The sequence below is a fragment of the Chelonia mydas genome, chromosome 1 (genome assembly GCF_015237465.2).
Source record: "Chelonia mydas isolate rCheMyd1 chromosome 1, rCheMyd1.pri.v2, whole genome shotgun sequence".
Classification (NCBI taxonomy): Eukaryota; Metazoa; Chordata; order Testudines; family Cheloniidae; genus Chelonia; species Chelonia mydas.
In genome coordinates, this window is record NC_057849.1 from 290,517,214 (window position 1) to 290,545,119 (window position 27,906).

Here is a 27,906-nt window from a genome sequence, read left to right on the forward strand (position 1 = left end):
TACCCAGCACATGGAATGTCATAGAAACCAGATGAGCCCTGAAGAAAAAAGTTTTAGACACAAAATCCCAGAAGCTAAAGGACAAATACCACAAGCAGTATAACAAGGTACACTGGGAGGTCAATTTGTGAAAGCAGACAAATAGCATTATATTGATAATCTGGCAACAGAAGCAGAGGATGCAGCTGCTTGTGGTGAAAAAGGAACCATCTGCAAAATGATGTGGCTTATCAGTGGTAAATGGCAGACACCAACAAACACTCTTATCAGGAACAAAAAAGGACACCTACTCACAACTAAAAAAGAACAAGAAATACGCTGGACAGAGCATTTCAAAGAATTGATGAACAGGGAGCCACCTAAAGAGGAAGCAAACATCCAGGAGGCAGAAGATCTTGATATCAACACAGACACCCCAACTAAGGAAGAGATCATTCAAGCCATCAAATCCTTAAAAATGGGAAAGCTCCTGGCAAGGATAACTTGAATGCGGAATTGTCTAAGGTAAATCCTAAATAAGCAGCATGTATCCTGGCCCCTCTATTTACATCAGTGTGGGAAAGGGAAAAAGTGCCAAATGAGTGGAGCAATGGGGTTATAGTGAAGATACGAAAGAAAGGAACTCTCAGTGATTGTAATAACTGGCGTGGTATCACACTTTTATCTGTACCAAGCAAAGTATTGTGTAAGATTATAGTCCAGCGAATATCAGAGGCAATTGATAGTGTTTTCAGAAAAGAGCAAGCTGGTTTTCGGAAAGGGCATGGATGCACAGACCAGATCTTCACTCTACGAAACATAATAGAACAGTGCTTAGAATGGCAACAGCAACTCTACATAAATTTCATAGACTTTGAGAAGGCTTTTGATAGCATTTACAGGACCAGCCTATGGCGCATTCTGCGGGCATACAGAATCCTTTCCATACAATCAACGTCATCAAAAGCTTCTGTTTCAACTTTATGTGCTGTGCTCATCACAGTGATCTCAGTTTTGAAGTCAAAACAGGAGTACATCGGGGTGTGTCATGTCTGCAATCCTTTTCCACATTGCCATCGATTGGGTAATGCAGCGTACAACAGAAGACATTCCAAGAGGTATTAAATGGACACTTCTCATCCCTTGAAGACCTGAACTTCACAGATGATGTCGCTCTCCTGTCCAATACTCAACACTATATAGAAGAAAAAACCACTCAACGCAATGCAGTCAGCCAGCAAATTGGACTGAAAATCTACCACAATAAGACAGATATCATGACCTTTAATATTGCCTCACCATTACCTATATGGATAGAGGATTATGTTCTCACCAATGCAGAAACATTCACATACTTTGGCAGCACCATCAGCCAGGATGGTGGAACAAGCCAGGAAATCTGGATCAAAATCAGTAAAGCCACGAACACCTTCAGGAGCTTAAATACTGTCTGCAAATCATCAAAATACAACACCAAAACCAAACTTAAGATTTATCAGAGCTGCATACTTTCAACACTACTTTATAGTGCAGAATGCTGGAGAATGAGAAAGTATGACATGTCCAAACTGTCTTCATTCCATACAATCTGCCTCAGAAAAGTCCTACATATCTTTTTGACCAGTACAATCTCAAACCAAGATCTATTGACACAGTGCAGCCAAGAGGATCTGAGCACCATCCATTGCCAGGAGGTGCTGGAGATGGATTAGTCATGTGCTTTGGATGGAAACTGATTCCATCACCAGAATAGCAATAAGATGGACACCTGAAGGCAAGCAAAAACGAGTCCTCCTGAAAACAACATGGAAGCCGACTTGAAAAACATGGAACAACATGGAAGCCGACTTGAAAAACCTGGGGCACAGCTGGGGAACTGTTGAAAGACTTGCCAGAAACAGGCAGGAGGAGCTTCATCACTGCCCTAAACACCAGAGGTGTAATAGGAACATGATGATAATGAAATCCTCTTTGATGTACTCTTCTGAGAAGTCCTGTTGATATCACAGGGCTCCCTGCATTAGTAAGACAAATAGGATTTGGCCCTCTACAAGTAAACTGATGCTTCAGTATAAAACTGTAAAAGAATTTAACAACCACTACAATATGTGGAGGTGTATGGTTTCTTTCTGTGCAGTGTAACTTTGTGTAGAATCCTGGATCCACTGAAATAAATTGCATAACTCCCATTGATGTCAGTGAGGACAGAGTTTCACCCTCTGCACTCAAATGGATAATTAATATTTGTATGAAATGTGCCACTGGCTTTTAAAATGTTTTATGTTTCAGAGGAAAGAAAACACATGGAGACTTACAGAATCAGCACATTTCCCAGTCAAACATGCATGTTACAGATTTTTTTGCTCTTCTTTCCTTTTTATCCAAAATATTATACATCTATTTATGTCTGAAATTCAAATCCAAAAAATTAACTGAATCTTGTTTTACGTAATCACAAAGAGGTTCAACCATGGTAAACATCTTAATGTTTGTATTTTTTATATTGCATTTAAAACTTCCTGTTAGATTTATATTATCCATAAGGAAAATCTTTGTCAGCTTGTGGAGCAGCATCAGCATGAACATTATTTGAGTGGACCTACAAAGCCGGGTGACAAACAGTTTTCTTCAAAATGTTTTGGATTTAGGGAAACCTAATCTAAAACAAAACTTGAGCCTATCTTACCTCAGAATTGTGACACTATAAGGTCTTATGCACTTTCATTTACATTTATTTACAAAGATTTTCGTTTTCCAAAATACTTGTGAGCATTAAAGTTTACAGACTCTCAGAAGAGAACGCCAGTCATGTGTTGATAGTAACAAAAGCTGTACTGCCTTAAATCTGCCTTCATCTTTAAGACATGCAGTTTTCAATCATCCTTTGTTTTAAAAAATAAAAAAAGTATTTTACTGTAAATGTTATCCTATCTCATCTGAAAAAAAAATCTCATAACTATTTCTCTGTTAAGTTAAAACTACACTGAAATAACTGTTGTTCTACCTAGAATTTACCACCAATTCGAAATGAGGCATATAGGAAAAAGAAGAAGAGCAAAGCTAAAGTACCTTCTAAGAAAACAACTGAGGAAAACAAAAAAAACAAGATAAAATCTTATGACTATGAAGCATGGGGAAAGCTTGATGTGGTACGTTATTCCAGTTATATGGTATACTTATCTCATGTGTCATGCCTGATTGATACTATTGCTTAATGTTATATTTCATTAGTGTCTAGAGGCCTGCTAGGTTGGTTCCCAATTGCACTAGGTATTGAAAAACAGAAAATAACACCCCCGCCCCAAACAGCTTACATTTTGGTCCTTGAAAAGATGTGAAATAGGATACTATAATTTATTTTAAATACATTAGGTGTGAATTATTCCACAGTAATTATGCCCTGCTCTGGCTCATATCATAAATTTTTGGCATTAAGAAAAAATGGTTTTAAAAATAGTGTTTTATTTTAAATGTAAAATAATTCTGCAAGTAGTAGTTCAGAGTAGAAGGAGAAGAGCATGTGAGGTGAATATTTAACATTTTTATTGTAAGTTTTTATAGAGGTATTGGTTAAAGAAGGTGGTATACATATTTTTAAAACATTTTTGGCATCCCAGTTTATTACTATTATGTGTGAATAAGCTTTGTGATGAACACGTTTTTAAAACAAAATATTCGGAAAATAGTTTCTTAAAGTACCTGCCAAATCCTGAGTTCATGAGCTCATGCTGCTTCTGCTGCTATTGACATTGTAAGTATCCAGACCAATGCAAGAATTGTATTGAATTAAGCTGTTGTGTAAAGGCTGCATACATTCTGTTAATTATTTGGAATTAAACACATTTAACCTGTGAAAGTTTTGGAGCTGAAGTCTTACTAGTGTAGTGTCTCTTAACTAGGTTCCTGAAGTGAAAGCAGCATCGTGTTTAAAAGGAATGGAAACCTTCAGGATACCAATAGGATGCCTCTTATGAATTTTAGTCTCAGGTTTCTCATTGGATATGTCTGACTAATGCTACACAGTTAGGTTTACCCAAGGAGGTAACAGCTTACAGAAGCTGGAGATTTGAGGATGGCTATTTTTAAAAATTAACTTTGATTACAATTTTTTAATGTTTCTGTAGCTTTGAGGTAGATATATGCTTAAATATATATTTAAAAATAACTGATTAACTTTCGTCTGATGAGAGTCCAGTATTTAAGGTCTTTGAAAACTTTAATCTGATCTGAAAACTAAAATACTCAGTAGAATGAGTATTAAAATACTAAGCTCATCCCACTTTTATTGACATTTCAGAAAAGGGTAGAATCTATGTGAGGTTTAGCATGTTATCAGCGATTAAAATGTTTGAATAAGCATTGGGTGTGGAGTGGGTTTTTGGGATGACAAATATTTCCCTGTAAGAGTGAACTTTTTCTTTGCTGTGTGGTGCGTTTAGCATGGCTGTACAGATACTAAATGAAACATGGTAAGTGCAGAGAGACATCTTGTTTGTGAATATGAATAAATTTTTCCAAGTACAAAATTGTAAACTGAGATAAACTAAAACTAAGTGCAGTGAATACACTGTAATACTGTGAAACAAATTACGATTTTGTAATCAAAACTGCGTGTGAAAGCTTTTCATTTAATCATGACTTATTGTGCCACATACACATTTTTAAAAATGATAATGAAAAAACGATACCACTGTCAATTTCAAATGTTACAGTTTGGATTACGGATTACAAATTGAGTGGTCTCCAAACATACATTGCAATCCCTGTTGCAAAAAGCTGTACAATTCATTAAGGCCTGAATTCAGGAAAGCACTAAAGCATGTGCTTAAATTCTTTCTTGATTTAGAGAAACCTGAATAGGAATCTAAAATGCCTGATGTAGAGTGGACATTCAGGTAGTTCAGGCATTTTTGTGAACTTCATGGAGTATGGCTGTGTTCTAGTCACAGAAAATAGTTCTGTATTTCAAACATTTTATGGTGTATATTTTCAAATTTATGCAATTTTATACTGAATGTACAGCTGTTACTAAGCACCAACCATAGCACCATTATCAGTGTTTAAATATCTGTAATAACAATGAGCATTTTATAAGAACCCAAACAGAATAACGTAGTTTTGCTATTTTTAGTGTGTTGTTGTCAGGAAGTTGTTTTATTACCTTTGTGAATATTTCAAAATCAGTTTACAAAATTATAAGTCTATACATTCCTGGGCCTCAATGCTGTATAGAGATCTGCACAAGTGAACCCCTGTGGCTGAGCAAGATCGCAACCTTAGTTAAATAAAGACAAAACAAAGTACTGCCAGTAGTATTTGTAATAATTGAAAGATGTATTTTTAAAAATCCTGTGTCTAGTTTGTCCTTTATCGATATCTAGTTATAATTTGTATGGAGTCGTGGATTATAATGAACATTATACACGTGAATTTATTTTGTGTTTTTAGGACAAAATACTTGAAGAACTTGACAAAGAAGATAGTACCCATGATTCCTTATCTCCAGAATCGGACTCTGAAGAAGATGGAATTCATATAGATGCAGAAAAAGCTCTTGCTGAGAAAGAAAAGGTTATTGCAGCATTAAATGACCCTTAAAAAAGAAAAAATGACGCAGACATTTGAACATTGGCTGTTGCTTCAAGTCATTGTCCACATGGATTCCACTTCTGGTGAGCATGTGCCCATAACAGATTCTTTTAGACAGCAGTGTCCGTTGGGACCATGCTCGTGCCCTGCATACACTTAAACTGCACCACCCTCTCCACACTCATACTCCCTTGCCCCCGGAAAGGACATAAAGGGAGCAATGGGCCCAGTTATCCCTCACTTCTTTCTTACTGCTCCTGACAGCAAGAGAGAACTGTTGCAGTGTCCACTTACTCCGTGCACTGACCTGTTAGTTGTCAGGATAATTAGCATTGTTTTTTAGTGTAGTTAGTTAATAGTTACTTTGTTACACCATTTGGCTCAAAAAAAATTAGATTAGATTTGGAGTTTACTTGGTATTTAGTTGATATGGCTAAAACTAAATCCCTGGGATTTAAAACTTGTCCTTCTTGAAAGGCAGCTATGTTGTTTAATGATGGACAGTCTTGGTGTTTCTTCTGCCGTGGTGAGGGACAGAATCCTGATAAGTGTTCAGTCTGTTCCTATTCCAAGAGGATGCACAAAGCCACTGAGGCTCATCTTAAGCTCTACTTTTAGAGCACTAATGAGGGCCTCTTCAGAGCCCAAGGCTAAAAAGTCCTGCTTCCTCGGTCTATTTGAATGAGCACCCTGCTGAGCTGTGGCTCTACACCAAGCTCCTAGGCACTTTCTTAATCTAAAATTACCGAGTCTGACAGGACAGACAAGAACTCCTCTACCCAGTCATTGTCTGAAAGCGGTTGGAAGCAGCGCCGCTCCAGGATCAAGCACACACATGGTCACCCATCCTGGTGCCCAATAAAGACAGACAAAAGACTTACCATGACTCAAGATATGATGCCCCTCAGGCAAAAGGCAGTTGGTAACCCAGACTGGGTTCCTCTGATGCCTTGGCACAGTTAGTCACCAGGAACTCATGGCACCATCTGAAACCATGGTCTTCATTTCCCTCAGTGCTGCCATTGAAACATCTACACTTGAGCCTCAGTGCCCATGACTAAGACTTCATCTCCACAATATAGATGTTCCCAGCAGTGACGTTTTAGGTACCCATTTGTCTAATGGTCACCAGGCTACTGGAGTCACCCCTGCTATCTGCATCATTTAGCAGAGGTGCTTCTGCCTCAGTGCCGACTTCTGATGTGGCTATGGTAATGATGAACTCACCTGTTAGATTCTGTCACTTGGTTGTGGGAGGACCCTAGAACACCTGACAAGATAGCTTCCCCCATTAAAGGAAGCATATTCATTTTCTTCTTGCCCTTCAGAGCATAGCAGGAAGATATCTCCACATACACCTCACTCTTCCTCGTATAAACCTTACTGATCAGATAGATTCTAGAGAGTGCCATTATAGGCATAGACATCAGGAAACTTGAGGAGAACATTCTTTGTGGCTTCACCCCCATGGCCTCCACTCCTGTGTAATTCCAGGACACCTTGTGCTGCCCTTATCCTCACTCTTCTCCTGCTCTGTAGTTATATCTTTCTCTCCTACAAGACCCCATAGATTTACTCAGCAGGGTCAGTTAGTACAGTCTCACAGTCTGCAACAGCAAGACCATGACAATGAAGAATAGCAGCTGGAGATGGAAGAACACTTATTCTAAACAGCAATTCCTTCTCTTCACTTCTATTCCTAGTTAGATAGATGATTTCAGGATCTTCTGAGAGCTTTTAAGGCACACAGCAGATATGTTAGAAATTCCGGTAGAGGTAGTATAGGAAAATCCACACAAACTACTAGGTATCCTGCACTCTTTCATGTCTTCAAGTAACCTTACCATGCCCATTAATGAAGGCTTGTTAGAACAGCTAAAATCTTGTAGCAGACCCAAGCACCAATGGCACCTAATTCCAAAAAAGCCGACAAGCAATATCAGGTTTCCTTTGAGGGATCATTGAGCCCATTCTGCCTTTTGATGTCCGTGGGTGGGTGGGAACATCACAAAGGTATCTAAGGCACAGATATGGTCCCAATGAATGCGGCTGAAAGGATCTGATCTCACATGCATGGGACACATGCACACCAGAAGCAGAATCTGGGTGGACAACACAATCTCAAAGAACCACAGTTGCTGTAGGTTAAGTAACCATTCTTTTCTCTCTCCCCTCCGATTTCAGCTAGGATGTATGTCGTCTTCATTTTGCCAAGTCCCACGATTCCTTATATTCTTCTGAGTGAGAAGATTCCCTTCTGATCTTCGCACAGCATTTAAGTCAACTTTCTGCTTGTTAAAGGGGCTAGGTTGTTGAGACTGAACCTCCCTATCTTAGATATAGCACAGCTATAGAAATACTGTTCTGTCTCCCCTTCTTCCACCACCTTGCCAGCATTTCTCATCCTGGACCTAAAGTAGCTAAATCTAGGAGTGAGAGAGTAGTTCAATCTTTGTCCATAGGTCTTATCTTCTGTTGACTTCGAAGAAGGGTGCCAGTTCTGATGGGAATCTTTTTTTTTTCTCCATTTGTTTATCTGCTCCTCAGGATTTGAGGTGGGAACACCAACTCACTATATATGACTGCACAGAATTCAGATGATACTAACTCTTTGTCATTATCAACCTTGGCTGGACTTGAAAGTCTTCATATCCTGTTGTCGATCTCCTGACCTTTCCGTTTCTTATATGAAGTATAAGTTTTTGATTCACTGTCTCTCAATTCTGAGTTTCCAGCTTACCTGTATGAGTCTGGTGCCTCGTACAGCAACTGATCCCTGGGCTCTGTAGCTTGCAGATTTGGTAATCTTGTGAGGCGGCAGCAGGCTGTTAAGAGTAAAAATAAGAACCATAACTTCTGAATTTCACTTATACACTGTCCTGTATTATCTTAGTCTCTCTCATTTATGAGTTAACCTTATGATCACTGTTTTTATTTGTGGGACACTTTGTTCTCCCATTATAGATTGGGACAGTTCATCTTGACTGATGGACTGGACAAATATTCGTCACAAGATTTTACATTGGCTTATTTACTGTACTACTATTATTTTTGTAGCAAATTTTGTTTTAACATCTACGTAAATTATTATTGGAGTATTTTTGGCAGAAAACACATTAATGTAGAAAATATACACAACTCTCAGGGTGCGTCTACATTCAAAGTGCTGTCAATTGTGTCTCAAATGTTGCTTTAAAATCTAACCCAGACTGACTTTTCTGAATGCAAATAGAAAGCTGCTTCCATAACCGTGGAAACAATTCCAAAACAATAAGTTCTTTTCCCCCATCTCTTTTCCAAATTATACTTGGGCAAGACAATATTCTGATCTCACAATAACTTGTAACATAAAAGGAAAATACAAAAGGTACTATGGCATGATATCATAAACCTTCTTGGAAAGCTAAAATACTGTGATATTTGATTGGATTTTCACTGGTAACCTATGAAGATGTTTTAATAATTACGGGAATTCAAGCAGCAATGGTCTGTATTAAATTTAGTCTTAACACGCTGGATGACCTTGAAATAATAGTTTAGGACAAAGTAAACCATTTTTATTACAAGGATAATAAAAATTATTGACTGTAGGAAGGTGAGAAACATTTTAGACATGTTTTGTAAGTAACAGACTAATGATAGCAGTGCTTGGAGACTTTAAACTGGAATGTTTAACCTAAAGTATAAAATGCTTGTTCTCTTTGCACCACAAAATTAAGAGACTGAACTGAAGTGAGTACAAAATGTTTCTTCAGCAAAACACTGTACTGTGACAAACTGACAACAAGCTGCTGGTTTTTTTATTTTTTGTTTTTAAACAGGGCAATATGTACTTTAAGCAAGAAAAGTATGATGAAGCAATAAAATGCTACACAAAGGGGATGAATGCTGATCCGTACAATCCTGTCCTCCCCACAAATAGAGCATCTGCTTTCTTTAGAATTAAAAAGTAAGACTTGTTATCCAATTTTTTCTTTGGAATACTATTTTGCTTTGAATTGTAGTCATAAATATATTGTTTGTCATGCTAAGATCCACAGGTCTGTTTATGTGCATTTTCAGCCAGCTTGCAGCTTTGGAGGTAGAATTTGTTTTGCCAGGATGGAAAGTGTCTTTTTCTGAAGTTATCAGTTTCAGTCTGCCTCCACAGCTTCAGACTGGAAGTCCCAACCTCCCTGTTGTAGAGTATTTGAGTGAAGACACTTTTTTGCCCTCTAATATATCCCCAGATTTTCACAGTGCTTCCAAGGCTTTCCATTTTTGGCAGAGGGAGATTGCTTTTCGCCCTACTGCTGAGGCACTGTGGTGTCTAGAGACCCTGCACATCTATTATATTGGAGTGCATCGTAAAAAAGAAAACGGAAAAAATATTTGTTTCTTAGGGATCATCTATACAAACACTTAGATTGCAGCAAGCTGGGGTGTAACTAGCCTGCCGCACACCAAGTGTCCATGTGGACCCTGCTGCTGCACATTAGCTGTTTCCTAGTATGTGGCAGCATACACGCTAAATTCCCTAGCGCAGTGCTTCTCAAACTATCTGATGTGGCGGACCAGCAATTCTTCTTCCAATGTGCCGGGGACCAATACCATATTTGCCAGGGTCTGGTACCATATTTGTGCCATATTATTATCGTATTCACATAGGCATGTAGCACATCAGATCAGAAAAACTAACATTCTTCACTGTATTAATTGGAATGGCAGTGTGGCGTACTCGCGGAGATGTTCCTATTTAAATACATTGAAGACCGACTGAAAGGCTGTGCGCCTGTGCGGATCGTATAAAATGACTATTATTCATTTACGATCCAAGAAAATATTATTTGAACATTTGCAGTAATATTAATTTATATCAGAAACAATATAATGAATATAATAAAAGTTGACAGACATTTTTTAGGGGGCTTATCCGCTCCCACCTGACAACCTGCTGCAGTGTCTTTTTCCTCCACTAGCTCCGCTGATCAGTGCAGATGCTGTCAGATTTCACGGAGCAACACCACCAACAATAATAATTAATCCTCCTCTCCCCAAACCTGCGCTCAACTGTCTTCCAGCATCAAGGGGCTACTTTTTTTTTTTTTTTTTGGAGTGGGTGGAGGGGTGAGGAAAGAGAGGGGATGGCAGCCAAGCCCCAGAAATTGCCAGAGATGAATGAGTCTTCTCCTCATTAGTGTGTCCCTGGGCTTTGTCTGCTCGGGGCTGGTTGGGGGGGCAGCATGAATGGATGGCATAACGTGCAGGAAACGCACACCTACATTACACACACTGCAGCTCGTGCAGCGCCTCTCCCTCTCCGCGGCGGGGATGGGGGGGGTGGGAGCAATGGCAACAGCCGCAGCAGAATCGCTGCAGCTGCTGCTGCAACAGCTAGGGTTGAGCCAGCATGAGTCGGGGCAGTGCGCGGGGAGCGGAGCGGAGCCGGCGCGAGCAGAATGCTCTGCCTCGGGTCCCAGGCGCCACGGACCGTCAGCCAATGGGTCGCAGTCCGGCACCAGTCCATGGACCACCACTTTGAGTAGCGCTGCCCTAGCGTACTTCAGTCTGCTCCCATTTCAAAGCAGGCTTGGTTAAAGCTCACTAGGCAACATTTAGTGCACAGCAGCAGTGTCTGCACGGACACTTAGTGCACAACAGTTTAGTCTGGGGTTGATTTACACCCCAGCTTGTTGTGAACTAAGTGTTCATGTAGACAAGCCCTTACTGCTCCTTTTATCAAGTACCTCAACTGAGATCTAAACCTCATTTCTGGGCATGATCCAGGCAGTTTATTGGGAATTCAGTCTGGGCAGCAGGTATTGCTCTAGCCTCCTCCAGATGTCAGGAAAAGTCCCAGCTGTTTGTTTTTTGCCCTTTTACTCCCAAAGGGGATTACCATCAGAATAGTGCTGAAAATACTTTGAGGAAGAGTCAGAGTTCCTGTCAACAACTAATGCCGAATACCGCCCCTCTACGCATCATCTTTATTTAGAGGGTTAATGTCACCGAATCCCCCCAAAATGGACTCTCTAATGTTCTGTCATACTTTGGGTAAATGTTTCTCTTTAATCTAAATTGTATTCAAAATAAATAATTTCCAGTATTGTTATAGGTTTTCTGTTGCCGAATCTGACTGCAATTTAGCACTTGCACTAAATAAGAATTATACAAAGGCTTATTCCAGGAGAGGAGCGGCTCGCTTTGCTTTGCAAAATCTTGAGGGGGCCAAAGAAGGTTAGTCGTTTTGGTTTTTTAAACAATTCTTATTGTACATGCAAACTATTTTATACACGTACTACACTAAAGCTTCTTTTTGTAGATATTTGTTTTGTTTTTATCCCTGTTGATAAAGGACTCTTGATTTCCATTTTCAAGAAGAAATCAAATGGGATGCCAGATTGAGTTTATCTGGCAAGTTGAAAAGGGATAGTAAGTCTAAATAAGAAGAGTAGCTACAAGTAGTATATGAAATAATAGGATTTTTAATGGCTTAGAATAGTAAACTGTGTGACATCTTAAGCCAGCTAGCTAGGTTTTTTTGTAGTACCACAAAATGACTTGATAGAAGCTGTTAGTTCACATTTTGGTAATACTTAAATATGCTAGTTTCTAATTTCTCACCTGTAATGTTGTTATATAAAAATATGTAATTTTGATGTCCTGTCTACTGTTTAGATTATGAAAAGGTTTTAGAACTGGATCCAGATAACTTTGAGGCAAAAAATGAACTGCAGAAAATCGATCAGGTAAGAGAGATGAATCGTTGCTAAAAGTCTAATAAATACCTTTTTTATATTTAACTTGATTCATGATGTCAAAAAAACCCTTTGTTAATTTTATATTTATGGTTTTAGTACATGGCATATTTTCCCCCAGGATTTTAAGGAAGTTTTTAGTCTACTTCTTGCAAATTTATAAGCATTGATCAATGAAATGGTAGCTCATTGACCTACAGTGGACTAACCCATATAAATCTTGGTGGAAAAAATAGTGGATACCAATATTCTGACTAGGTCATGTTTCTAACCTGTTTTTGATATCTTAAACAATTTTCATCCTCCTATCTTTTCATGTTTTTCATTGGTTTGGTTGTTTTTTTTTTTTAAATATTTCTGATCAGTCCAGCACAAGTCACATAGTAGCACTGTATATAAGTGGACGAACTTTACATGTTCTGTTAGCTACAGAGTAATTCTGGCTGAACGTATGCTTGAATGCACTCTACTTATGCCTCAGACTAATTTTTATAGTTGGGAAGCGTGGTGAGTGGGTGTAATCATGGCAGGATATCAAAAATCTGTGGATTAAAATCTATGGTAGGTCCACCACACAAGCAGTGTACTGAGAGAATGTACATTATAAGGAGTTGTGATAAATACAAGTTTCTCAGAGTCCAAAAATATACACCTGTTGTTTTGGAAGCATTTGGAAAAGTTACTTTTAAAACCAGTCTTCACCCTTTAAACATTGTAATGAACTTGAAAATGATTTGCCAGCTGGAGCTGATGTTGTACAGACAGTGCTGGGAATAAGCTACAACTGTACTTCAGAAACTGGAACATCAGAATAGGAATTTTACTGTCCTCTGCTAAATATTTTAACAAAAATCAAAGTTGTGCTTCACAGAGATGCTGTGATGGAAGCATGTGGTAGATAGACACTTCAACACAATGAAGAGCTCTAGTCCCTTTTAAAGAGCTAGTCCCTTTAAATGTTTTTATTTCTAACAGTGAGAAATTGTATGCAACCAAGTTATAACAAAGTAGCTTCCTTAAAAATAAATAAAATGCTTTCCAAGATAGTTTTGATTAGACTACAAATTGTGATATATTCCAGTTGAAGAAGATTGTATGTGTGTTTGTGTGTGTGTAGACTTGTCTACATGGTGCCTTAGTCCACACCAGAAGGGACGTAAATTCTAATGTGTGCCAGCATGTTGCACACTAAATGGCCTGTGTGCATCCTGCTGGCATACACTAAAAGATATCTAGTCAACTTAGTGAGTGATATGTTAGTGCACATTAGAATTTACACTCCTGACTGGTGTGGACAAAGCCACCATGTAGACAAGGTGTGTGTCTGAGAGAGAGAGAGCGAGAAAATGAATTGAATAATATTGCTGATGCTATCTATTCCAGGCTCTAACATCAAAAGAAAATTCACAACAAAACGAAGCTGAAGAAGTCGGAAAGAAGCTTGAATTAACAGAAGAAGAAAAAAAGCAAATAGAAGAGCAGCAGCTCAAGCAGAAGGCTATTGCGGAGAAAGATTTGGTAAATCACATAACCTTTACACATGAGGGGAAAATGAACAAAACATTTACTCAAGATATGTAACAGTATACTATAATTTTACTGTGCAAGTATGAACAACAAAAGTACATAGTATCTTTTTTTATCTTTGTACTTCATTCCTTTGTTCATCTGTACGAAGTGTGTATTTTTTAAGGGTGTGAGGTGGGATTTTATCTGGCTAGTGCCCATTGTTTATTATGGTTGAGTGGCTTTTGTATTAAAGTAGCACCAGGAGACCCCAAATGGGATAGATGCCATTAAGCTTTATCTGAGGCAATATACTAATACATAGTAAAAGTGTATTCCCGCTCCAAAAACCTTACAATCTAAGAACCTGATTCTGCGATGTATTACGCATAGGTTGACCGCAGTGTGCCCAAGTGGAGTCCCCATTGCAAATTTGGGGCCTAAGATGAAATGAGGCAAAGTGATTACAACAAACAGGGAATGCGGGAGGTTGTGGGTAACCCTGACAGGAACATGTGGTGCCCAGTTAGTTGATTGTGATAAACAAAGAAATAAAATAGATTCAAATAAACTGTAGGGGCCACCTACCTACCTATTTATTATAAGTTTGCATTTTCTTATTGACAAGACACACTAACTGGGTCTTGATGTGGGATTTGGAGGACAGAGTAGTAGTTGTCTGGACTAGTTTGGGGACGATCCTCCACGCTTGAAGGGGTGATTTGGAAGAAGGTGTTGGGGGAGTTAATAATTAGGTTATTAAGGATGGGATCATTGAAGGGGCAATGGGTTATGCAATAATGTACAAGAGCAGATAAATAAAAAGGGATGGAAATCTGAGGGGCATTAAATGTGAGGACAAGAAACTTTAATCTGATGATGCTTGAAGAAGGAGTTAGTGGAGACAGGGCTGGATTAGGGCATATTCACTCTGGACATGACCCTAGGGACGGGTCCTGGAGTCCCACAATAATGTCTGAATTGTAGCCTTGACTTAAAAAAAAACAAAACAAAACAAAAAAACCCCCTGCTTCTAGCCCTCAAGGTTATTAAGAAAGCCTTGTGAATGTAAACATTGTGGTGTTGATGGAGTGATGTCTGCCTGAGTTTGCCTGCAGTCTGAAATGATAGTTCCAAGAGCTGTGAATTTACCATTCATCTTACAGGGTGGTTAATACTGAAACCTGCTGCTTTGAGGGGCCTCACCTTCACCACCTCATCAGGGGACTCTGTGAATTGCTGAGGGATTTGTAGGCATGGTTCCATCATGTGCTAGACTGGTGTTGGAAGGGGGCTGACTCCTCATTCATTCAGGGCAGAGCCATTCTGCCTGAACACAGGGACGAGGGTCATCAAAGGTAGTAGTGGCAGGGGCTTCTTGTGTGGAAGGCCCCTCCCACCACAAGCAGGAGTTTTGGGTGGCATGAGGGCATAACTACAGCATGAGGGTGGGGATGAGCAGGGGGTTCTCCATGTGGATGGCCCTGGATTGCCTGAGAGGAGATAATCAAAGAGGGAAGGGAGACATAATTGGAATGGACCAGGAGGAAGATTTTAGAGCATCATTTCCAATGGAGTGACCGCATTGGATGCTGGGAAGCTCAGCAAGGAGAAGATGGCAGTAGGGAAGATAGGTGCCAAGGTTCCAAGAAGAGGGTTCTAGTAGTGTGGAGAACAAGAAAAAGCCAGATCTTGGAAATAGTATGGGAGGAAAAAAATTTGGACGTGACCAGGCTTTGTGAGGGCTAGAGAGAGGGCAGAGTTGAAGATGGCGCCAAGGTTCTGGGCCTACATAACTCTCAGGATCGTGGTGATGTCAACAGTGACAGAGTGAAGAGGGTTTAGAGGGAAGATAAGTTTCATTTTGCTCAAGTTGAGTTTAAGTTGATAGTAGACCTCCATGAAGAGATGTCAAAGAAAGGGACTGAGTGGCAAGGGTGGATGGAGACAGAAGTGTAGATGTACACTTGTTACTAATTGACATAAACAGCATAGGTGAAATCATATGAGCGCTTAAAATATCCAGACAGAGAATGCAGAGGAAGAAGAGAAATGGTCAAAGAGTGGATCTTTGTAGCAGGAGGAATGAGGTGTTTCCACCAAAGGAGAAGCTAAAGGAAGGCAAGGAATAACACTTTCATGAAGCAGGATATGATCAGCTGTTAAAAAATCAGCCAACTGATCAAGGAGGATGAAGGTGGAGTAGAGGTCCTTCAACTACTGTTTTGAGTTCTTTAGAAACTTTGATAATTGTATGGAGGTAGATTGGAGAGAGAACTAGGATGGAGTTGAAAGAGAGGAACTTAAAGCAATGAGTTTAGAAGCTGAGGGCTAATGGTAAATGGAAAGATAGGTTAGGATCAAGAGTGAGTATTTTAGGATGAGGGAGACCATAGCAGGCTTATGCTTGTGAGGGGAAGGAACCTGAGGAAAGAGAGAGATTGAGGAGAATGGTAGAGGAGGAAGTAGGAGTGGGGATCAGGCGTTAAAAGATGGGGTCACTGGTGCAGATGGAAGAGTTGGAGAAAAACAGCGTGTGTGAACCTTTGAAGTTTTGATCTTGAAATTGAGGAACTGAAGTAAGATGTAAGAGAGCTGGGTTCAGTCCCTGACTCTGCCACAGAATGCCTTTGGACAAGTCACTTAATTTTACTGTGACTCCATTCCCTATCTGTAAAATGGAGTTAATACCTCCGTAACTTATAGGGGAGTTGTGAGGATGAATCAATAAATACAAGGGAAACACGTGGATATTCAGGCAATTTGGGGAGTGATTAAGGGTGAGGTGAAACATTAAAGTACATAGACTAGGAGGCAGCTGCAGATTTGGCCCTGGCTTTTTTTTGTTTGCTGGGTTGTAAAGTACTAAAGATGTGCCTCCTTGCTGCCATTTTCAGGGTCTCCAAGAAGGAAAATGGAGAATGTTTTCTTTGGAGCCATCTAGAAAAAATCTCCACAATGACTCCCTTATCCACTGTACTATCCTCTCCTTCCAGCAAGAAGGCAGAGTTGGATAAAAACAAAGGCAGTAATTTCCTGTCTTCTATGTCTTGCAGCAAATGCTGCGTTTCTTGTGTTGCTGGAGTCATAAGCAGAAATGAGGCTCTTAACTTTCTTTTCTTCTAGGTTTTTCTTCTAGGTTTATTGTGGGGTGAGAGGGTGGAAGGAGGATTGTCTCCGAATAAAATAATTAGGAGCCTTTTTTAAAATGGTCTCTTTTTCATCATTTTTCAAGGCAACAGTGGTGCCAGGTATATATTTTTCAGAATAGCCATAATAATTAGAGATACAGACTTCTATAGTCAGGGGGGAGGAATTGTGCATTGACAAAGCATTTTGTGATCTGAAGATGATGAGTTAGAGGGCCTACATAGAGAAAGAGGATCTCTTGGCTTTTCTTACAGCGAAGTCATAGACCAGGGTGGCCAACCTGAGCCTGAGAAGGAGCCAGAATTTACCAGTGTGCATTGCCAAAGGGCCACGGTAACATATCCGCAGCCCCCTGTCAGCTCCCCCTACTACCCCAAGTACTATCTACTACCCAAGATCCATAAACCTGGAAATCCTGGGCGCCCCATCATCTCAGGCATTGGCACCCTGACAGCAGGATTGTCCGGCTATGTAGACTCACTCCTCAGGCCCTACGCTACCAGCACTCCCAGCTACCTTCGAGACACCACTGACTTCCTGAGGAAACTACAATCCATTGGTGATCTTCCTGATAACACCATCCTGGCCACTATGGATGTAGAAGCCCTCTACACCAACATTCCACACAAAGATGAACTACAAGCCATCAAGAACACTATCCCCGATAATGTCACGGCTAACCTGGTGGCTGAACTTTGTGACTTTGTCCTTACCCATAACTATTTTACATTTGGGGACAATGTATACCTTCAGATCAGCGGCACTGCTATGGGTACCCGCATGGCCCCACAGTATGCCAACATTTTTATGGCTGATTTAGAACAACGCTTCCTCAGCTCTCGTCCCCTAACGCCCCTACTTTACTTGCGCTATATTGATGACATCTTCATCATCTGGACCCATGGAAAAGAAGCCCTTGAGGAATTCCACCATGATTTCAACAATTTCCATCCCACCATCAACCTCAGCCTGGTCCAGTCCACACAAGAGATCCACTTCCTGGACACTACAGTGCTAATAAACGATGGTCACATCAACACCACCCTATACCGGAAACCTACTGACCGCTATTCCTACCTACATGCCTCCAGCTTTCACCCTGACCACACCACACGATCCATCGTCTACAGCCAAGCTCTGCGATACAACCGCATTTGCTCCAACCCCTCAGACAGAGACAAACACCTACAAGATCTCTATCAAGCATTCTTACAACTACAATACCCACCTGCGGAAGTGAAGAAACAGATTGATAGAGCCAGAAGAGTTCCCAGAAGTCACCTACTACAGGACAGGCCTAACAAAGAAAATAACAGAACGCCACTAGCCGTCACCTTCAGCCCCCAACTAAAACCCCTCCAACGCATTATTAAGGATCTACAACCTATCCTGAAGGATGACCCAACACTCTCACAAATCTTGGGAGAAAGGCCAGTCCTTGCCTACAGACAGCCCCCCAACCTGAAGCGAATACTCACCAACAACCACATACCACACAACAGAACCACTAGCCCAGGAACCTATCCTTGCAACAAAGCCCGTTGCCAACTGTGCCCACATATCTATTCAGGGGACACCATCACAGGGCCTAACAACATCAGCCACACTATCAGAGGCTCGTTCACCTGCACATCCACCAATGTGATATATGCCATCATGTGCCAGCAATGAACCTCTGCCATGTACATTGGTCAAACTGGACAGTCTCTACGTAAAAGAATAAATGGACACAAATCAGATGTCAAGAATTATAACATTCATAAACCAGTCGGAGAACACTTCAATCTCTCTGGTCACGCAATCACAGACATGAGGGTCGCTATCTTAAAGCAAAAAAACTTCAAATCCAGACTCCAGCGAGAAACTGCTGAATTGGAATTCATTTGCAAATTGGATACTATTAATTTGGGCTTGAATAGAGACTGGGAGTGGCTAAGTCATTATGCAAGGTAGCCTGTCTCCCCTTGTTTTTTTCCTGCAAAACCCCCCCCAAGACGTTCTGGTTAAACTTGGATTATTGCTGTGCACATTGTAAGATGAGCTGTTGCCAGCAGGAGAATGAGTTTGTGTGTGTGGTTTTTGGAAAGGGGGGGGTGTGGGGGGGGGTGAGAACCTGGATTGGTGCTGGAGGTGACCCACCTTGATTATCATGCGCATTATAAAGAGGGGTTTCAAAGGGGGATGGGCTGTTGCCAGCAGGAGAGTGAGTTTGTATGTGTGTGGGGGGGGGGGGGGGGGGCAGAAGGGTGAGAAAACCTGGATTTGTGCTGGAAATGGCTCTACTTGATGATCACTTTAGATAAGCTGTTGCCAGCGGGGGAGTGGGGTGGGAGGAAGTTTTGTTTCATGGTCTCTGTGTGTATATAATGTCTTCTGCAGTTTCCACGATATGCTATGCATCCGATGAAGTGAGCTGTAGCTGACGAAAGCTCATGCTCAAATAAACTGGTTAGTCTCTAAGGTGCCACAAGTACTCCTTTTCTTTTTACGAATACAGACTAACACGGCTGTTACTCTGAAACCTACTACCCCCAGTGTCTCCCACCCGCCAGCAGCACAGCCGATCAGCATCTAACCCTCCATCCCTGCGCCTCCCACCTGCCGCGATCAGCTATTTTGTGGTGTGCAGGAGGCTCGGGGGGGCGGTGGGGGAAGAGGAGCAAGGGTGCAGCAGACTCAGGGGAAGGGGCGGGGGCCTTGGGGGAAGGAGTGGAGTGTGGCTGGGGGCTGGGGCAGAGCTAGGGTTTGAGCAGTGAGCACCCTGTAGCACATTGGAAAGTTAGCACCTGTAGCTCCAACCCCAGAGTTGGCACCCATGCAAGAAGCCTCATATTAACCTCTGAAGAGCCGCATATGGCTCCGGAGCCACAGGTTGGCCACCCCGTCATAGACTATTTTTAAGGATTCCTTACTCTGAAATCTGTGTGCTTTTGTTTTTCCTCTGTGCTTATAAGTTTTCTTCCTTCTCACTTATTCTGCAAGAGGTGGTACTATAGGTTATAGTTGGGTCATATGGAGTCATATAATCTTGAAGTAACTCCGTAAGCTTTTCTATAGCTGATGTCCTATAACTATCTGGAAATAAAAAAAAAGCATCATCGATGTAGATTTCTGCCGTAATGCATTAGAATGTTTTGCCACATGCATTATTTGTGATTCTAGATTTTATTTTATTCCTAAAGTATTATCTTCTAGTCTTCTTCCAAAGAGCAGGGATCTGATGAATAAACTGCACACCGCTACCCTTATCTGAGCAATGATTGAGTCCTTTTTTTAATAGGGCTGAATCAGTGGAATCTCCCATCAGACATTTAAAAAAGAAAAAGTTTATACTCTTTTTAAATAACTTTCTATATGAAACATAATGAAAAACATTTTTTTTAAATTCTGCAAGTTATAATACTTATTTTTCATCAGTATTTTTGTCGTCACATTTTCTAAATGAAGCTGCATCAATTTATTTTTCATATAGAGTTAGTGATAAATTTTATCAACAATTGACATTGGTCTTTTTATCACATTCTCATATATACTCACACGTATAAACAATAGAAAAATAAATATATTTTTCTGTTTTTATATATATGTATGAGTGTGTGTGTGTATTCTATTAAATATAATCATCTCACACAATGGCGCTGGTCTGTTGTGAGAAATTAATTTTGTGAAGAATATTTGAGTAGTGGTAAGGTTAAAAAGTTAATACATGTTTGACAGTTTTTCCAGTGTGTTATTTCTAAATATGAAAACTAAGTAGACATCTGGCTACAAAATGTCTCCCATTTAATGTAGTAAAGTACTTCTCAAACCTAGCAAATTTTAAAGTGCATCACTTATTAATGTGACTCACCTTGTTAGTATTTTTAAATGCTCACCAGTGTATAGTGTTTGTCAGAACTTCCTTAATATTATACAATTTTTCCATTCAAATATATCAGGGAAATGGATATTTCAAAGAGGGAAAATATGAAGCAGCAATTGAATGTTATACACGTGGTATAGCAGCAGATGGCACCAATGCACTTCTGCCAGCTAACAGAGCTATGGCCTATCTAAAGATTCAAAAGTAAGTGGAGTTAAGTGTATACTTCTCTATTCTTTGTAAATTGGGAACAAAAAATGATACATCCGTTTCATTTAAATTCAAACCGTTACTGCCATTCATTTTACCTTCTTCTTAGAATTCAGTGTAAAATATATTCAAACAAATGTTCAGTTGTTCTTTTCAATGTCTCCGTTAATATATGCATATGTCATCTTGTGATTTTTAATGAAAACATTTTGAAAGAGAGAAAAATGGGGTTTGGTTGAAACCACAATGAAACTTGAATCATTGTCTCACAATTTGACCAGTCCTATTTTTCTTACTTTTAAAGTTCTGTGCAACTGTACTCACCTCTTCAAAGGACCTGGATCAATACAGTTTATGTATGACAAAAAGATAGAAAGTTGCTAGATGTCTCATATAGGATGTAAGAGAGCTAATTTTGCTAAAGAAATTGATTCAAATTTCAAACTTCTGAAGGAATGGTTATAAGCAGTCTATAAAACAAATATTTTTTAATTATACAAACTCTTTTCAGTTATGGACGTAGGAAGGTAGTTGGGTTTTTGTTGTTGCTGTTTGAGTAAACCAAAAAGTCCCAGTAACAATAGACGCACATGCTTGTCTCTGGAATTTAATTTTACAATCAAATGAGACAAATGTTTCTACCATTTGTAAAGGCTTTTTCCATGTAGTATGTGTTCTTCTGTGTGGCTGTCACAAAATTCAGATATAGAACCAATATATTAAAGTATATAATATAGAAAATTTTAATAAATCTGCTAGATTACACTTATTTGGAAAAATATTGCTTTCTAAAAACTCTGTAGTTTGTTGTGTGTTTATAAAAAAAAAAAAAAAAAAAAAAAAGTCTAGAAATAAATACTGTAGACAGAAGCTGGGAATTTAGATCTGTGATATCACTGGATGTAAGAAAAACTAAGGCTAAAATTTTCAAACCTAGGTGCCTAAAGTTTAAACCCTTAGATTGAAAGTCAGGCCTCTTTTATTAAGTGATTAAGTATCAAAGGTGTACTGAGCTCCTGAGCCTCCCATTGACTTAATGGGAGCTGGGGATGCTCAACACTTCTGAAAACTAGGCCACTTCTATTTGTGACTAAATATGGATTTAAGGATTTAATTTTAGGCATCCGGATATTAAGCCTTTGGTCCAAATGTTTATACCTTGGAGAAACTATTTTTTTTAATATTGAAACTATGTTTTCATTACATGATTATTATACTAATCTTTTAAAATTTATTTTCTGCTGAGATATGAAGAGGCAGAAGCAGATTGCACACAAGCTGTACTACTAGATGTTTCCTATTCTAAAGCTTTTGCCAGAAGAGGGACTGCCAGATCAGCACTAGGAAAGCTAAAAGAAGCTATGCAAGGTGAGACTTTGAATGCAAGTAAATGTTTGTGATGGGTTAGGTACCATATGTAGATTTATTTAGTCCTGATTCTTTAAACACCCAATAAACAATTAAACCAATTTATTGGCATTTCCAGTATATTGGGGCACAACTTCTAGGAAGACCAATTTTTTGGTACCATGAATGTCAAATCTCTAATTTTTTGTGTTGGTAGGCCAAATTGAAGATTTATTTCACCTACCACCCCTTATTCATTTGAACAGATAATTTTATCTCGCTAAAGATTGCAATGGAATGTATTATTTAAAGAGTGTTGTAGAAGGGTTCTAGGTTTGGATTTATATGAAACATAATGAAAAACATTTTTTTTTATATTCTGCAAGTTATAATACTTATTTTTCATCAGTATTTTTGTCGTCACATTTTCTAAATGAAGCTGCATCAATTTATTTTTCATATAGAGTTAGTGATAAATTTTATCAACAATTGACATTTGGTCTTTTTATCACATTCTCATATACACACGCACACATATATACACACACGTATAAACAATACGTGCAAGGAACTAGGACTCAACAGCATGGGACATGAATATTGGAAGAGTGGGAGAGATGAAGACTGATACAGTAATGGTCATTAAACCAACCTAATTTTTAAGCTTCAGCATGTATTTTTAGTATTATCTCTAACCAGAAACTACATTAAGATGGAGTCTAGTTTGAGAATAGTAATTTAGGGGAAAATACATCACAGGAAAAGTGTAACTGTTACAGAAAGAAACATGATAAAACTAGGAAATTCAGAGTTAAGATTAAATTTAAAAGAAATCCAGACATGTTAAAGGTATGGAAATGCAGAGTTAAGGCACCTAAACAACCTTAACCCTCTGTACTGACACCGTGCAATAACCACATAATTATAATTAAAGCATTTTAGTGTTTATAGTTCCATTTTAGGTAAAAATTAATTTTTTTAAAGACACGTTTTTTTTTTTCTCAGCCCTGCTGCCTTGTGGTATCACTACAGGAGAGAGTTATGGCTGTTTGGGTGCCCTAATTATGTATTTGTAGTTCCTATTTAAATGTAACTTGCCAATCAGTCTTAAATATGGAACTGTGACTGGTGCTTTCATAATAAGTCTTATTTTAACATAAAATATGTTTTTCCCACCTAGTTATAAAACATTTCTTATATATTATTAGCTACTAGGAAATAGTCTAGCTTTATATTTTTCCAAGTTAAATGGAGTTAATTTTTATATTTTTAATTTATTTTAGGGCTGTTGATCGATCACAGTTAACTCACGTGATAAACTCAAAAAAGTTAATCGCGATTAATTACACTGTTAATAGGATGCCAACTGAAATGTATTAAATATTTTTGGATGTTTTTCTACGTTTTCAAATTTATTCATTTCTATTACAACATAAAATATGAAATGTGCAGTGCTTACTTTATATTATTTTTTATCACAAATATTTGCTCTGTAAAAATGATAAACAAAAGAAAGTGTTTTTCAATTCACCTCGTACAAATACTGTAGTGCAATCTCTTTATCGTGAAAGTGTAATTTACAAATATAGATTTATTTTTTTTGTTACATAATTGCACTCAAAAACAAAACAGTATAAAACTTTAGAGCCTACAAGTCCACTCAGTCCTCCTCCTTGTTCAGCCAGTCGCTAAGAGAAGCAAGTTTGTTTACATTTATGGGAGATAATGCTGCCTGCTTCTTATTTACAATATTACCTGAAAGTGATAACAGGCATTCGCATGGCGCTTTTGTAGCTGGCATTGCAAGGTATTTATGTGCCAGATATTCTAAACCTTTGTATGCCCCTCCATGCTTCAGCTACCATTCCAGAAGACATGCTTTCATGCTGATGAGGCTCGTTAAAAAAATCTGTTAATTAAATTTGTGACACAATTCTCCCCCAAGGAGTTCTATGTCACCTGTTCTGTTTTACCTGCATTCTGCCATATATTTCATGTTATAGCAGTCTCGGATGGTGACTCACCACATATTGTTTTAGGAATATTTTAACAGTAGATTTGACAAAACACAAAGAAGGTACCAATGTGAGATTTCTAAAAATAGCTACAGCACTCCACCCAAGGTTTAAGATTCTGAAGTGCCGTCTGCAATCTGAGACGGATGAAGTGTGGAGCATGGCTTCAGAAGTCTTAAAAGAGCGACGCTCAGATGCGGAAACTACAGAACCTGAACCATCAAAAAAGAAAATCAATCTTCTGCTGGTGGCATCTGACTCAGATGATGAAAATGAGCATGCGTTCTGCTCTGCTTTGGTTCGTTATCAAGCTGAAGCCATCATCAGCATGGACACATGCCCTCTGGAATGGTGGTTGAAGGATGAAGGGACATATGAATCTTTAACACATCTGGCACATAAATATCTTGCAACGCTGGCTACAACAGTGCCAGGCGAATGCCTATTCTCACTTTCAAGTGACATTGTAGGCAAGAAGCGAGCCGCATCGTCTCCAGCCAATCGCTCAGACAAACAAGTTTGCAGAAGTAGGACTCAGTGGACTTGTATGCTCAAAAGTTTTACATTGTTTTATTTTTGAATGCAGTTATTTTTTTGTACATAATTCTACCTTTGTAAGTTCAACTTGCGTGATAAAGAGATTGCACTACAGTACTTGTATTAGGTGAATTGAAAAATACTATTTTGGTTTTTACATTGCAAATGTTTATAATGAAAGTAAAGTGAGCAATGTACACTTTGTATCCTGTTGTAATTGAAATCAATGTATTCGAAAATATAGAAAACATCCAAAAATATTTAAATAAATAGTAGTCTATTATTGTTTAACAGTGCGATTAATCAAGATTAATTTTTTTTTAATCGCCTGACAGTCCTAATTTAGTTGTAAACTAATTATTTTGGAGGCAGTTACCTTTGGAAAAAACAGATAGTTTAATAAAAAAAAAAGAAAGAAAAAGACCAGAAATGCTTTAACTTGAAACTTATACATTTTTTTTCTCATATTTTTTATTCACTTAGATTTTGAAACAGTTCTGAAGTTGGAACCTGGCAATAAACAAGCAATAAATGAACTAACCAAAATACAGAGTGTATGTATATGTTTGTGACTATATGTTGCAGTTTATTAACAGAATATTTCTGTGCTTAGATTAGATGTATAAATGTAATGAATTTCATAACTAACCTTTAATTTTAATTATCTGAACAATTATCTTTAAGGAATTAGTTGAGAAAGGGCTGTGGACTTACCAGGAATGTCCTGAACCATCCGCAGAAGAAACAGAAATACGAAACCTGGTGCAACCCATTGATAAACCCTTACATCTTAGATCAACTGTAAGTGGGGGAGAAGGGGGGAAACATTTTGAAAATATAGAGGGGCGTGGAGTTAAACATTTAATTCCTTTCTTACCTGTTGTATTGTAAATGTAAACTGATATTTGGCATATACGCTTTTAATGTAAAAATGCCTTATTTAAATATATATTAAGATAATAAATGCAGTTTGCAGATACAGATTTCTGCATGCATTAGACTTACACTATTCATAATTTTAATTTTTTTCTGTTCCTTATAAATATAAGGTAAATTCCCTGGGACACAGAGTATTTACTGTGTTTTGTACAGTGCAAAGCACACTAATGTTTGACAAATACATTTTTTCTTAATTTAATTAACTTCCAAACAGTTTTGTTTCTTGATTCCTTTCATTGTAGTATTAAACCAAAATTGGTAACAGACTAAAGTTAGGTAGAAAATAATGTCCTTTACTTTAAATTTTAAAAAAAAGTATTGGATTAATTACATCCAATTAATAGATATTGTATAATAAAAATGTAATAGAATATATCCTCTATAATGTTAAATTACACTTGGTTATATCAGCTGTAGCATTATTGACATGCTAATTTTCAGCTTAAAAGCTGCACTAACTGGAGATACTAAATATAGATTCATTTGTCCTTCATGGTTCTATTAAGGTTAGACATTTACTGACACTTACAAATTTACTGTCCTACTCTGCTCCCTTTTCATTGATCTTGCAGTACAAAGAGAACAGAAACCACTTGTGTCTCCCCAGTGGAGACCCTATACCTCTCCTGACACAAGACAGGATGGGTTGTGTCCATAATTGATTGCACTCTGCCTACCCCAAGATAGAGGACTGTTCTTTGGAGATTGTTGCTAGTTAGCATAGCTGTTAGAGCAACTCACATTGTTCTAACCTAAGGTGGGGCTGGGCCAGATCTGGGGACTGGTAAGTCATAACTGGTTCCCTGAAGGCCTCTTCACTGTGTTAAGCAGATCTCAGTCATGACAGAGAATCTGCCCCAGAATCTTTTGCATTCTTCTGTTCTTCCCTTTAACAGATTAATTAGCTGTTTGAACTTCAGAGTCCCATTCCTAATAATTGTATATAGCCTTGCAAATATGCATAACACACTCTTCTCCCAAAAGATTACATTCAGTGGATGGAATTCACCCTTCATTTGGGTGGCTGGTAAAAGACCCTGAGATCCTGTGGAGGGCCTGTAATACGATGTCTGCAATTGTTGGAGATCAGGCAGGGATCAAAGTAATTATTAGCAAAACTGAAACAAATAAAACAAATTATTTCAGTAACAATGGGTAGGCACACTATGGAATTCACTGCTTCAGGATGTCATTTAGTCAGTAGTATGGCTGGATTTGAAATTTTGTGACCACAGACCCATTTGTAGTTATTTATGCAAAATAAAGCTAGTCAAATCTCATTGCATGTCTTTCTTTGGATACAAAATTTGGTTTACTAGTGGACTGGCCAAATATCATAGATCCTAAATTGAAAGATTAAAGAGCCTCTCAGAAGAAGTATGCTTTTTGTGTGGGGGAGGGGAGGGTTATTTGTTTTGTTTGTTTGTTAGTTGTCGTCTGGGAAAACAGAATATAGAAATGGAATGACTTTGAGGTGAGAATGCCCCATAATACATACGAATAAAGTAAAATGGTAGCAGGGAAAAGAGCCAAATGAAAGAGAATATTTTTAATTTTATGATGAGTTTTGAAGTCACAAATTTATAATAAATATGTAAACCATCTGTATATTTTTATTGTAAAGTATCTGCACTGGACACCAGCACACACTAACATAGTGGCTCTGGGGTTCTAGTCCATTGTAAACAATAGTCTTTACAAAGAATAAAGTAGAGTATCCCACTAACCTTAGGTGTTTGTTCTATTTAGAAACCTTTGAGAAGAATATTCATTGAAGAAGTTGGTGATGAGATGCAGGATGTTGATGTGCCTAATACTACTACTCTAGTCAATAATTGGATTAATTCTACAAGCGTAGAAACAACAAAGAATCTAAATCAAGATGACCTCTTAACCACATCTGATACTCCTAGAGCAAAACAGTTGAAAATAGAAGAAATCCGTGATATACCAGCCTTCCAGTGAGTATAATACACGCTTTGGTGTTCTCAGATTTGATAGGCAAATGTGACTGGGTATATAATCCTTCTCAGAT

The 27,906-nt window shown here is 38.6% G+C and overlaps 1 protein-coding gene across 5 annotated transcripts in view; it reads left to right on the forward strand.

Moving 5' to 3' along the window:
• RPAP3 (RNA polymerase II associated protein 3) overlaps window positions 1–27,906 on the forward strand; it is a 49,361-nt gene that overhangs the window by 11,807 nt on the left and 9,648 nt on the right. For 4 of the 5 annotated variants that reach the window (XM_037887668.2, XM_043548717.1, XM_037887669.2 and 1 more), the window contains exons 3-13: window positions 2,988–3,128; window positions 5,428–5,550; window positions 9,390–9,517; window positions 11,663–11,784; window positions 12,226–12,296; window positions 13,689–13,823; window positions 20,900–21,027; window positions 22,280–22,401; window positions 25,416–25,486; window positions 25,617–25,733; window positions 27,621–27,832. In XM_037887668.2, coding sequence (XP_037743596.1) covers window positions 2,988–3,128; window positions 5,428–5,550; window positions 9,390–9,517; window positions 11,663–11,784; window positions 12,226–12,296; window positions 13,689–13,823; window positions 20,900–21,027; window positions 22,280–22,401; window positions 25,416–25,486; window positions 25,617–25,733; window positions 27,621–27,832 — 1,370 coding nt within the window. Of the gene's footprint in view, window positions 1–2,987; window positions 3,129–5,427; window positions 5,652–9,389; window positions 9,518–11,662; window positions 11,785–12,225; window positions 12,297–13,688; window positions 13,824–20,899; window positions 21,028–22,279; window positions 22,402–25,415; window positions 25,487–25,616; window positions 25,734–27,620; window positions 27,833–27,906 lie in introns of those variants that run through there. The other variant, XM_037887671.2, reaches the window with a different exon arrangement.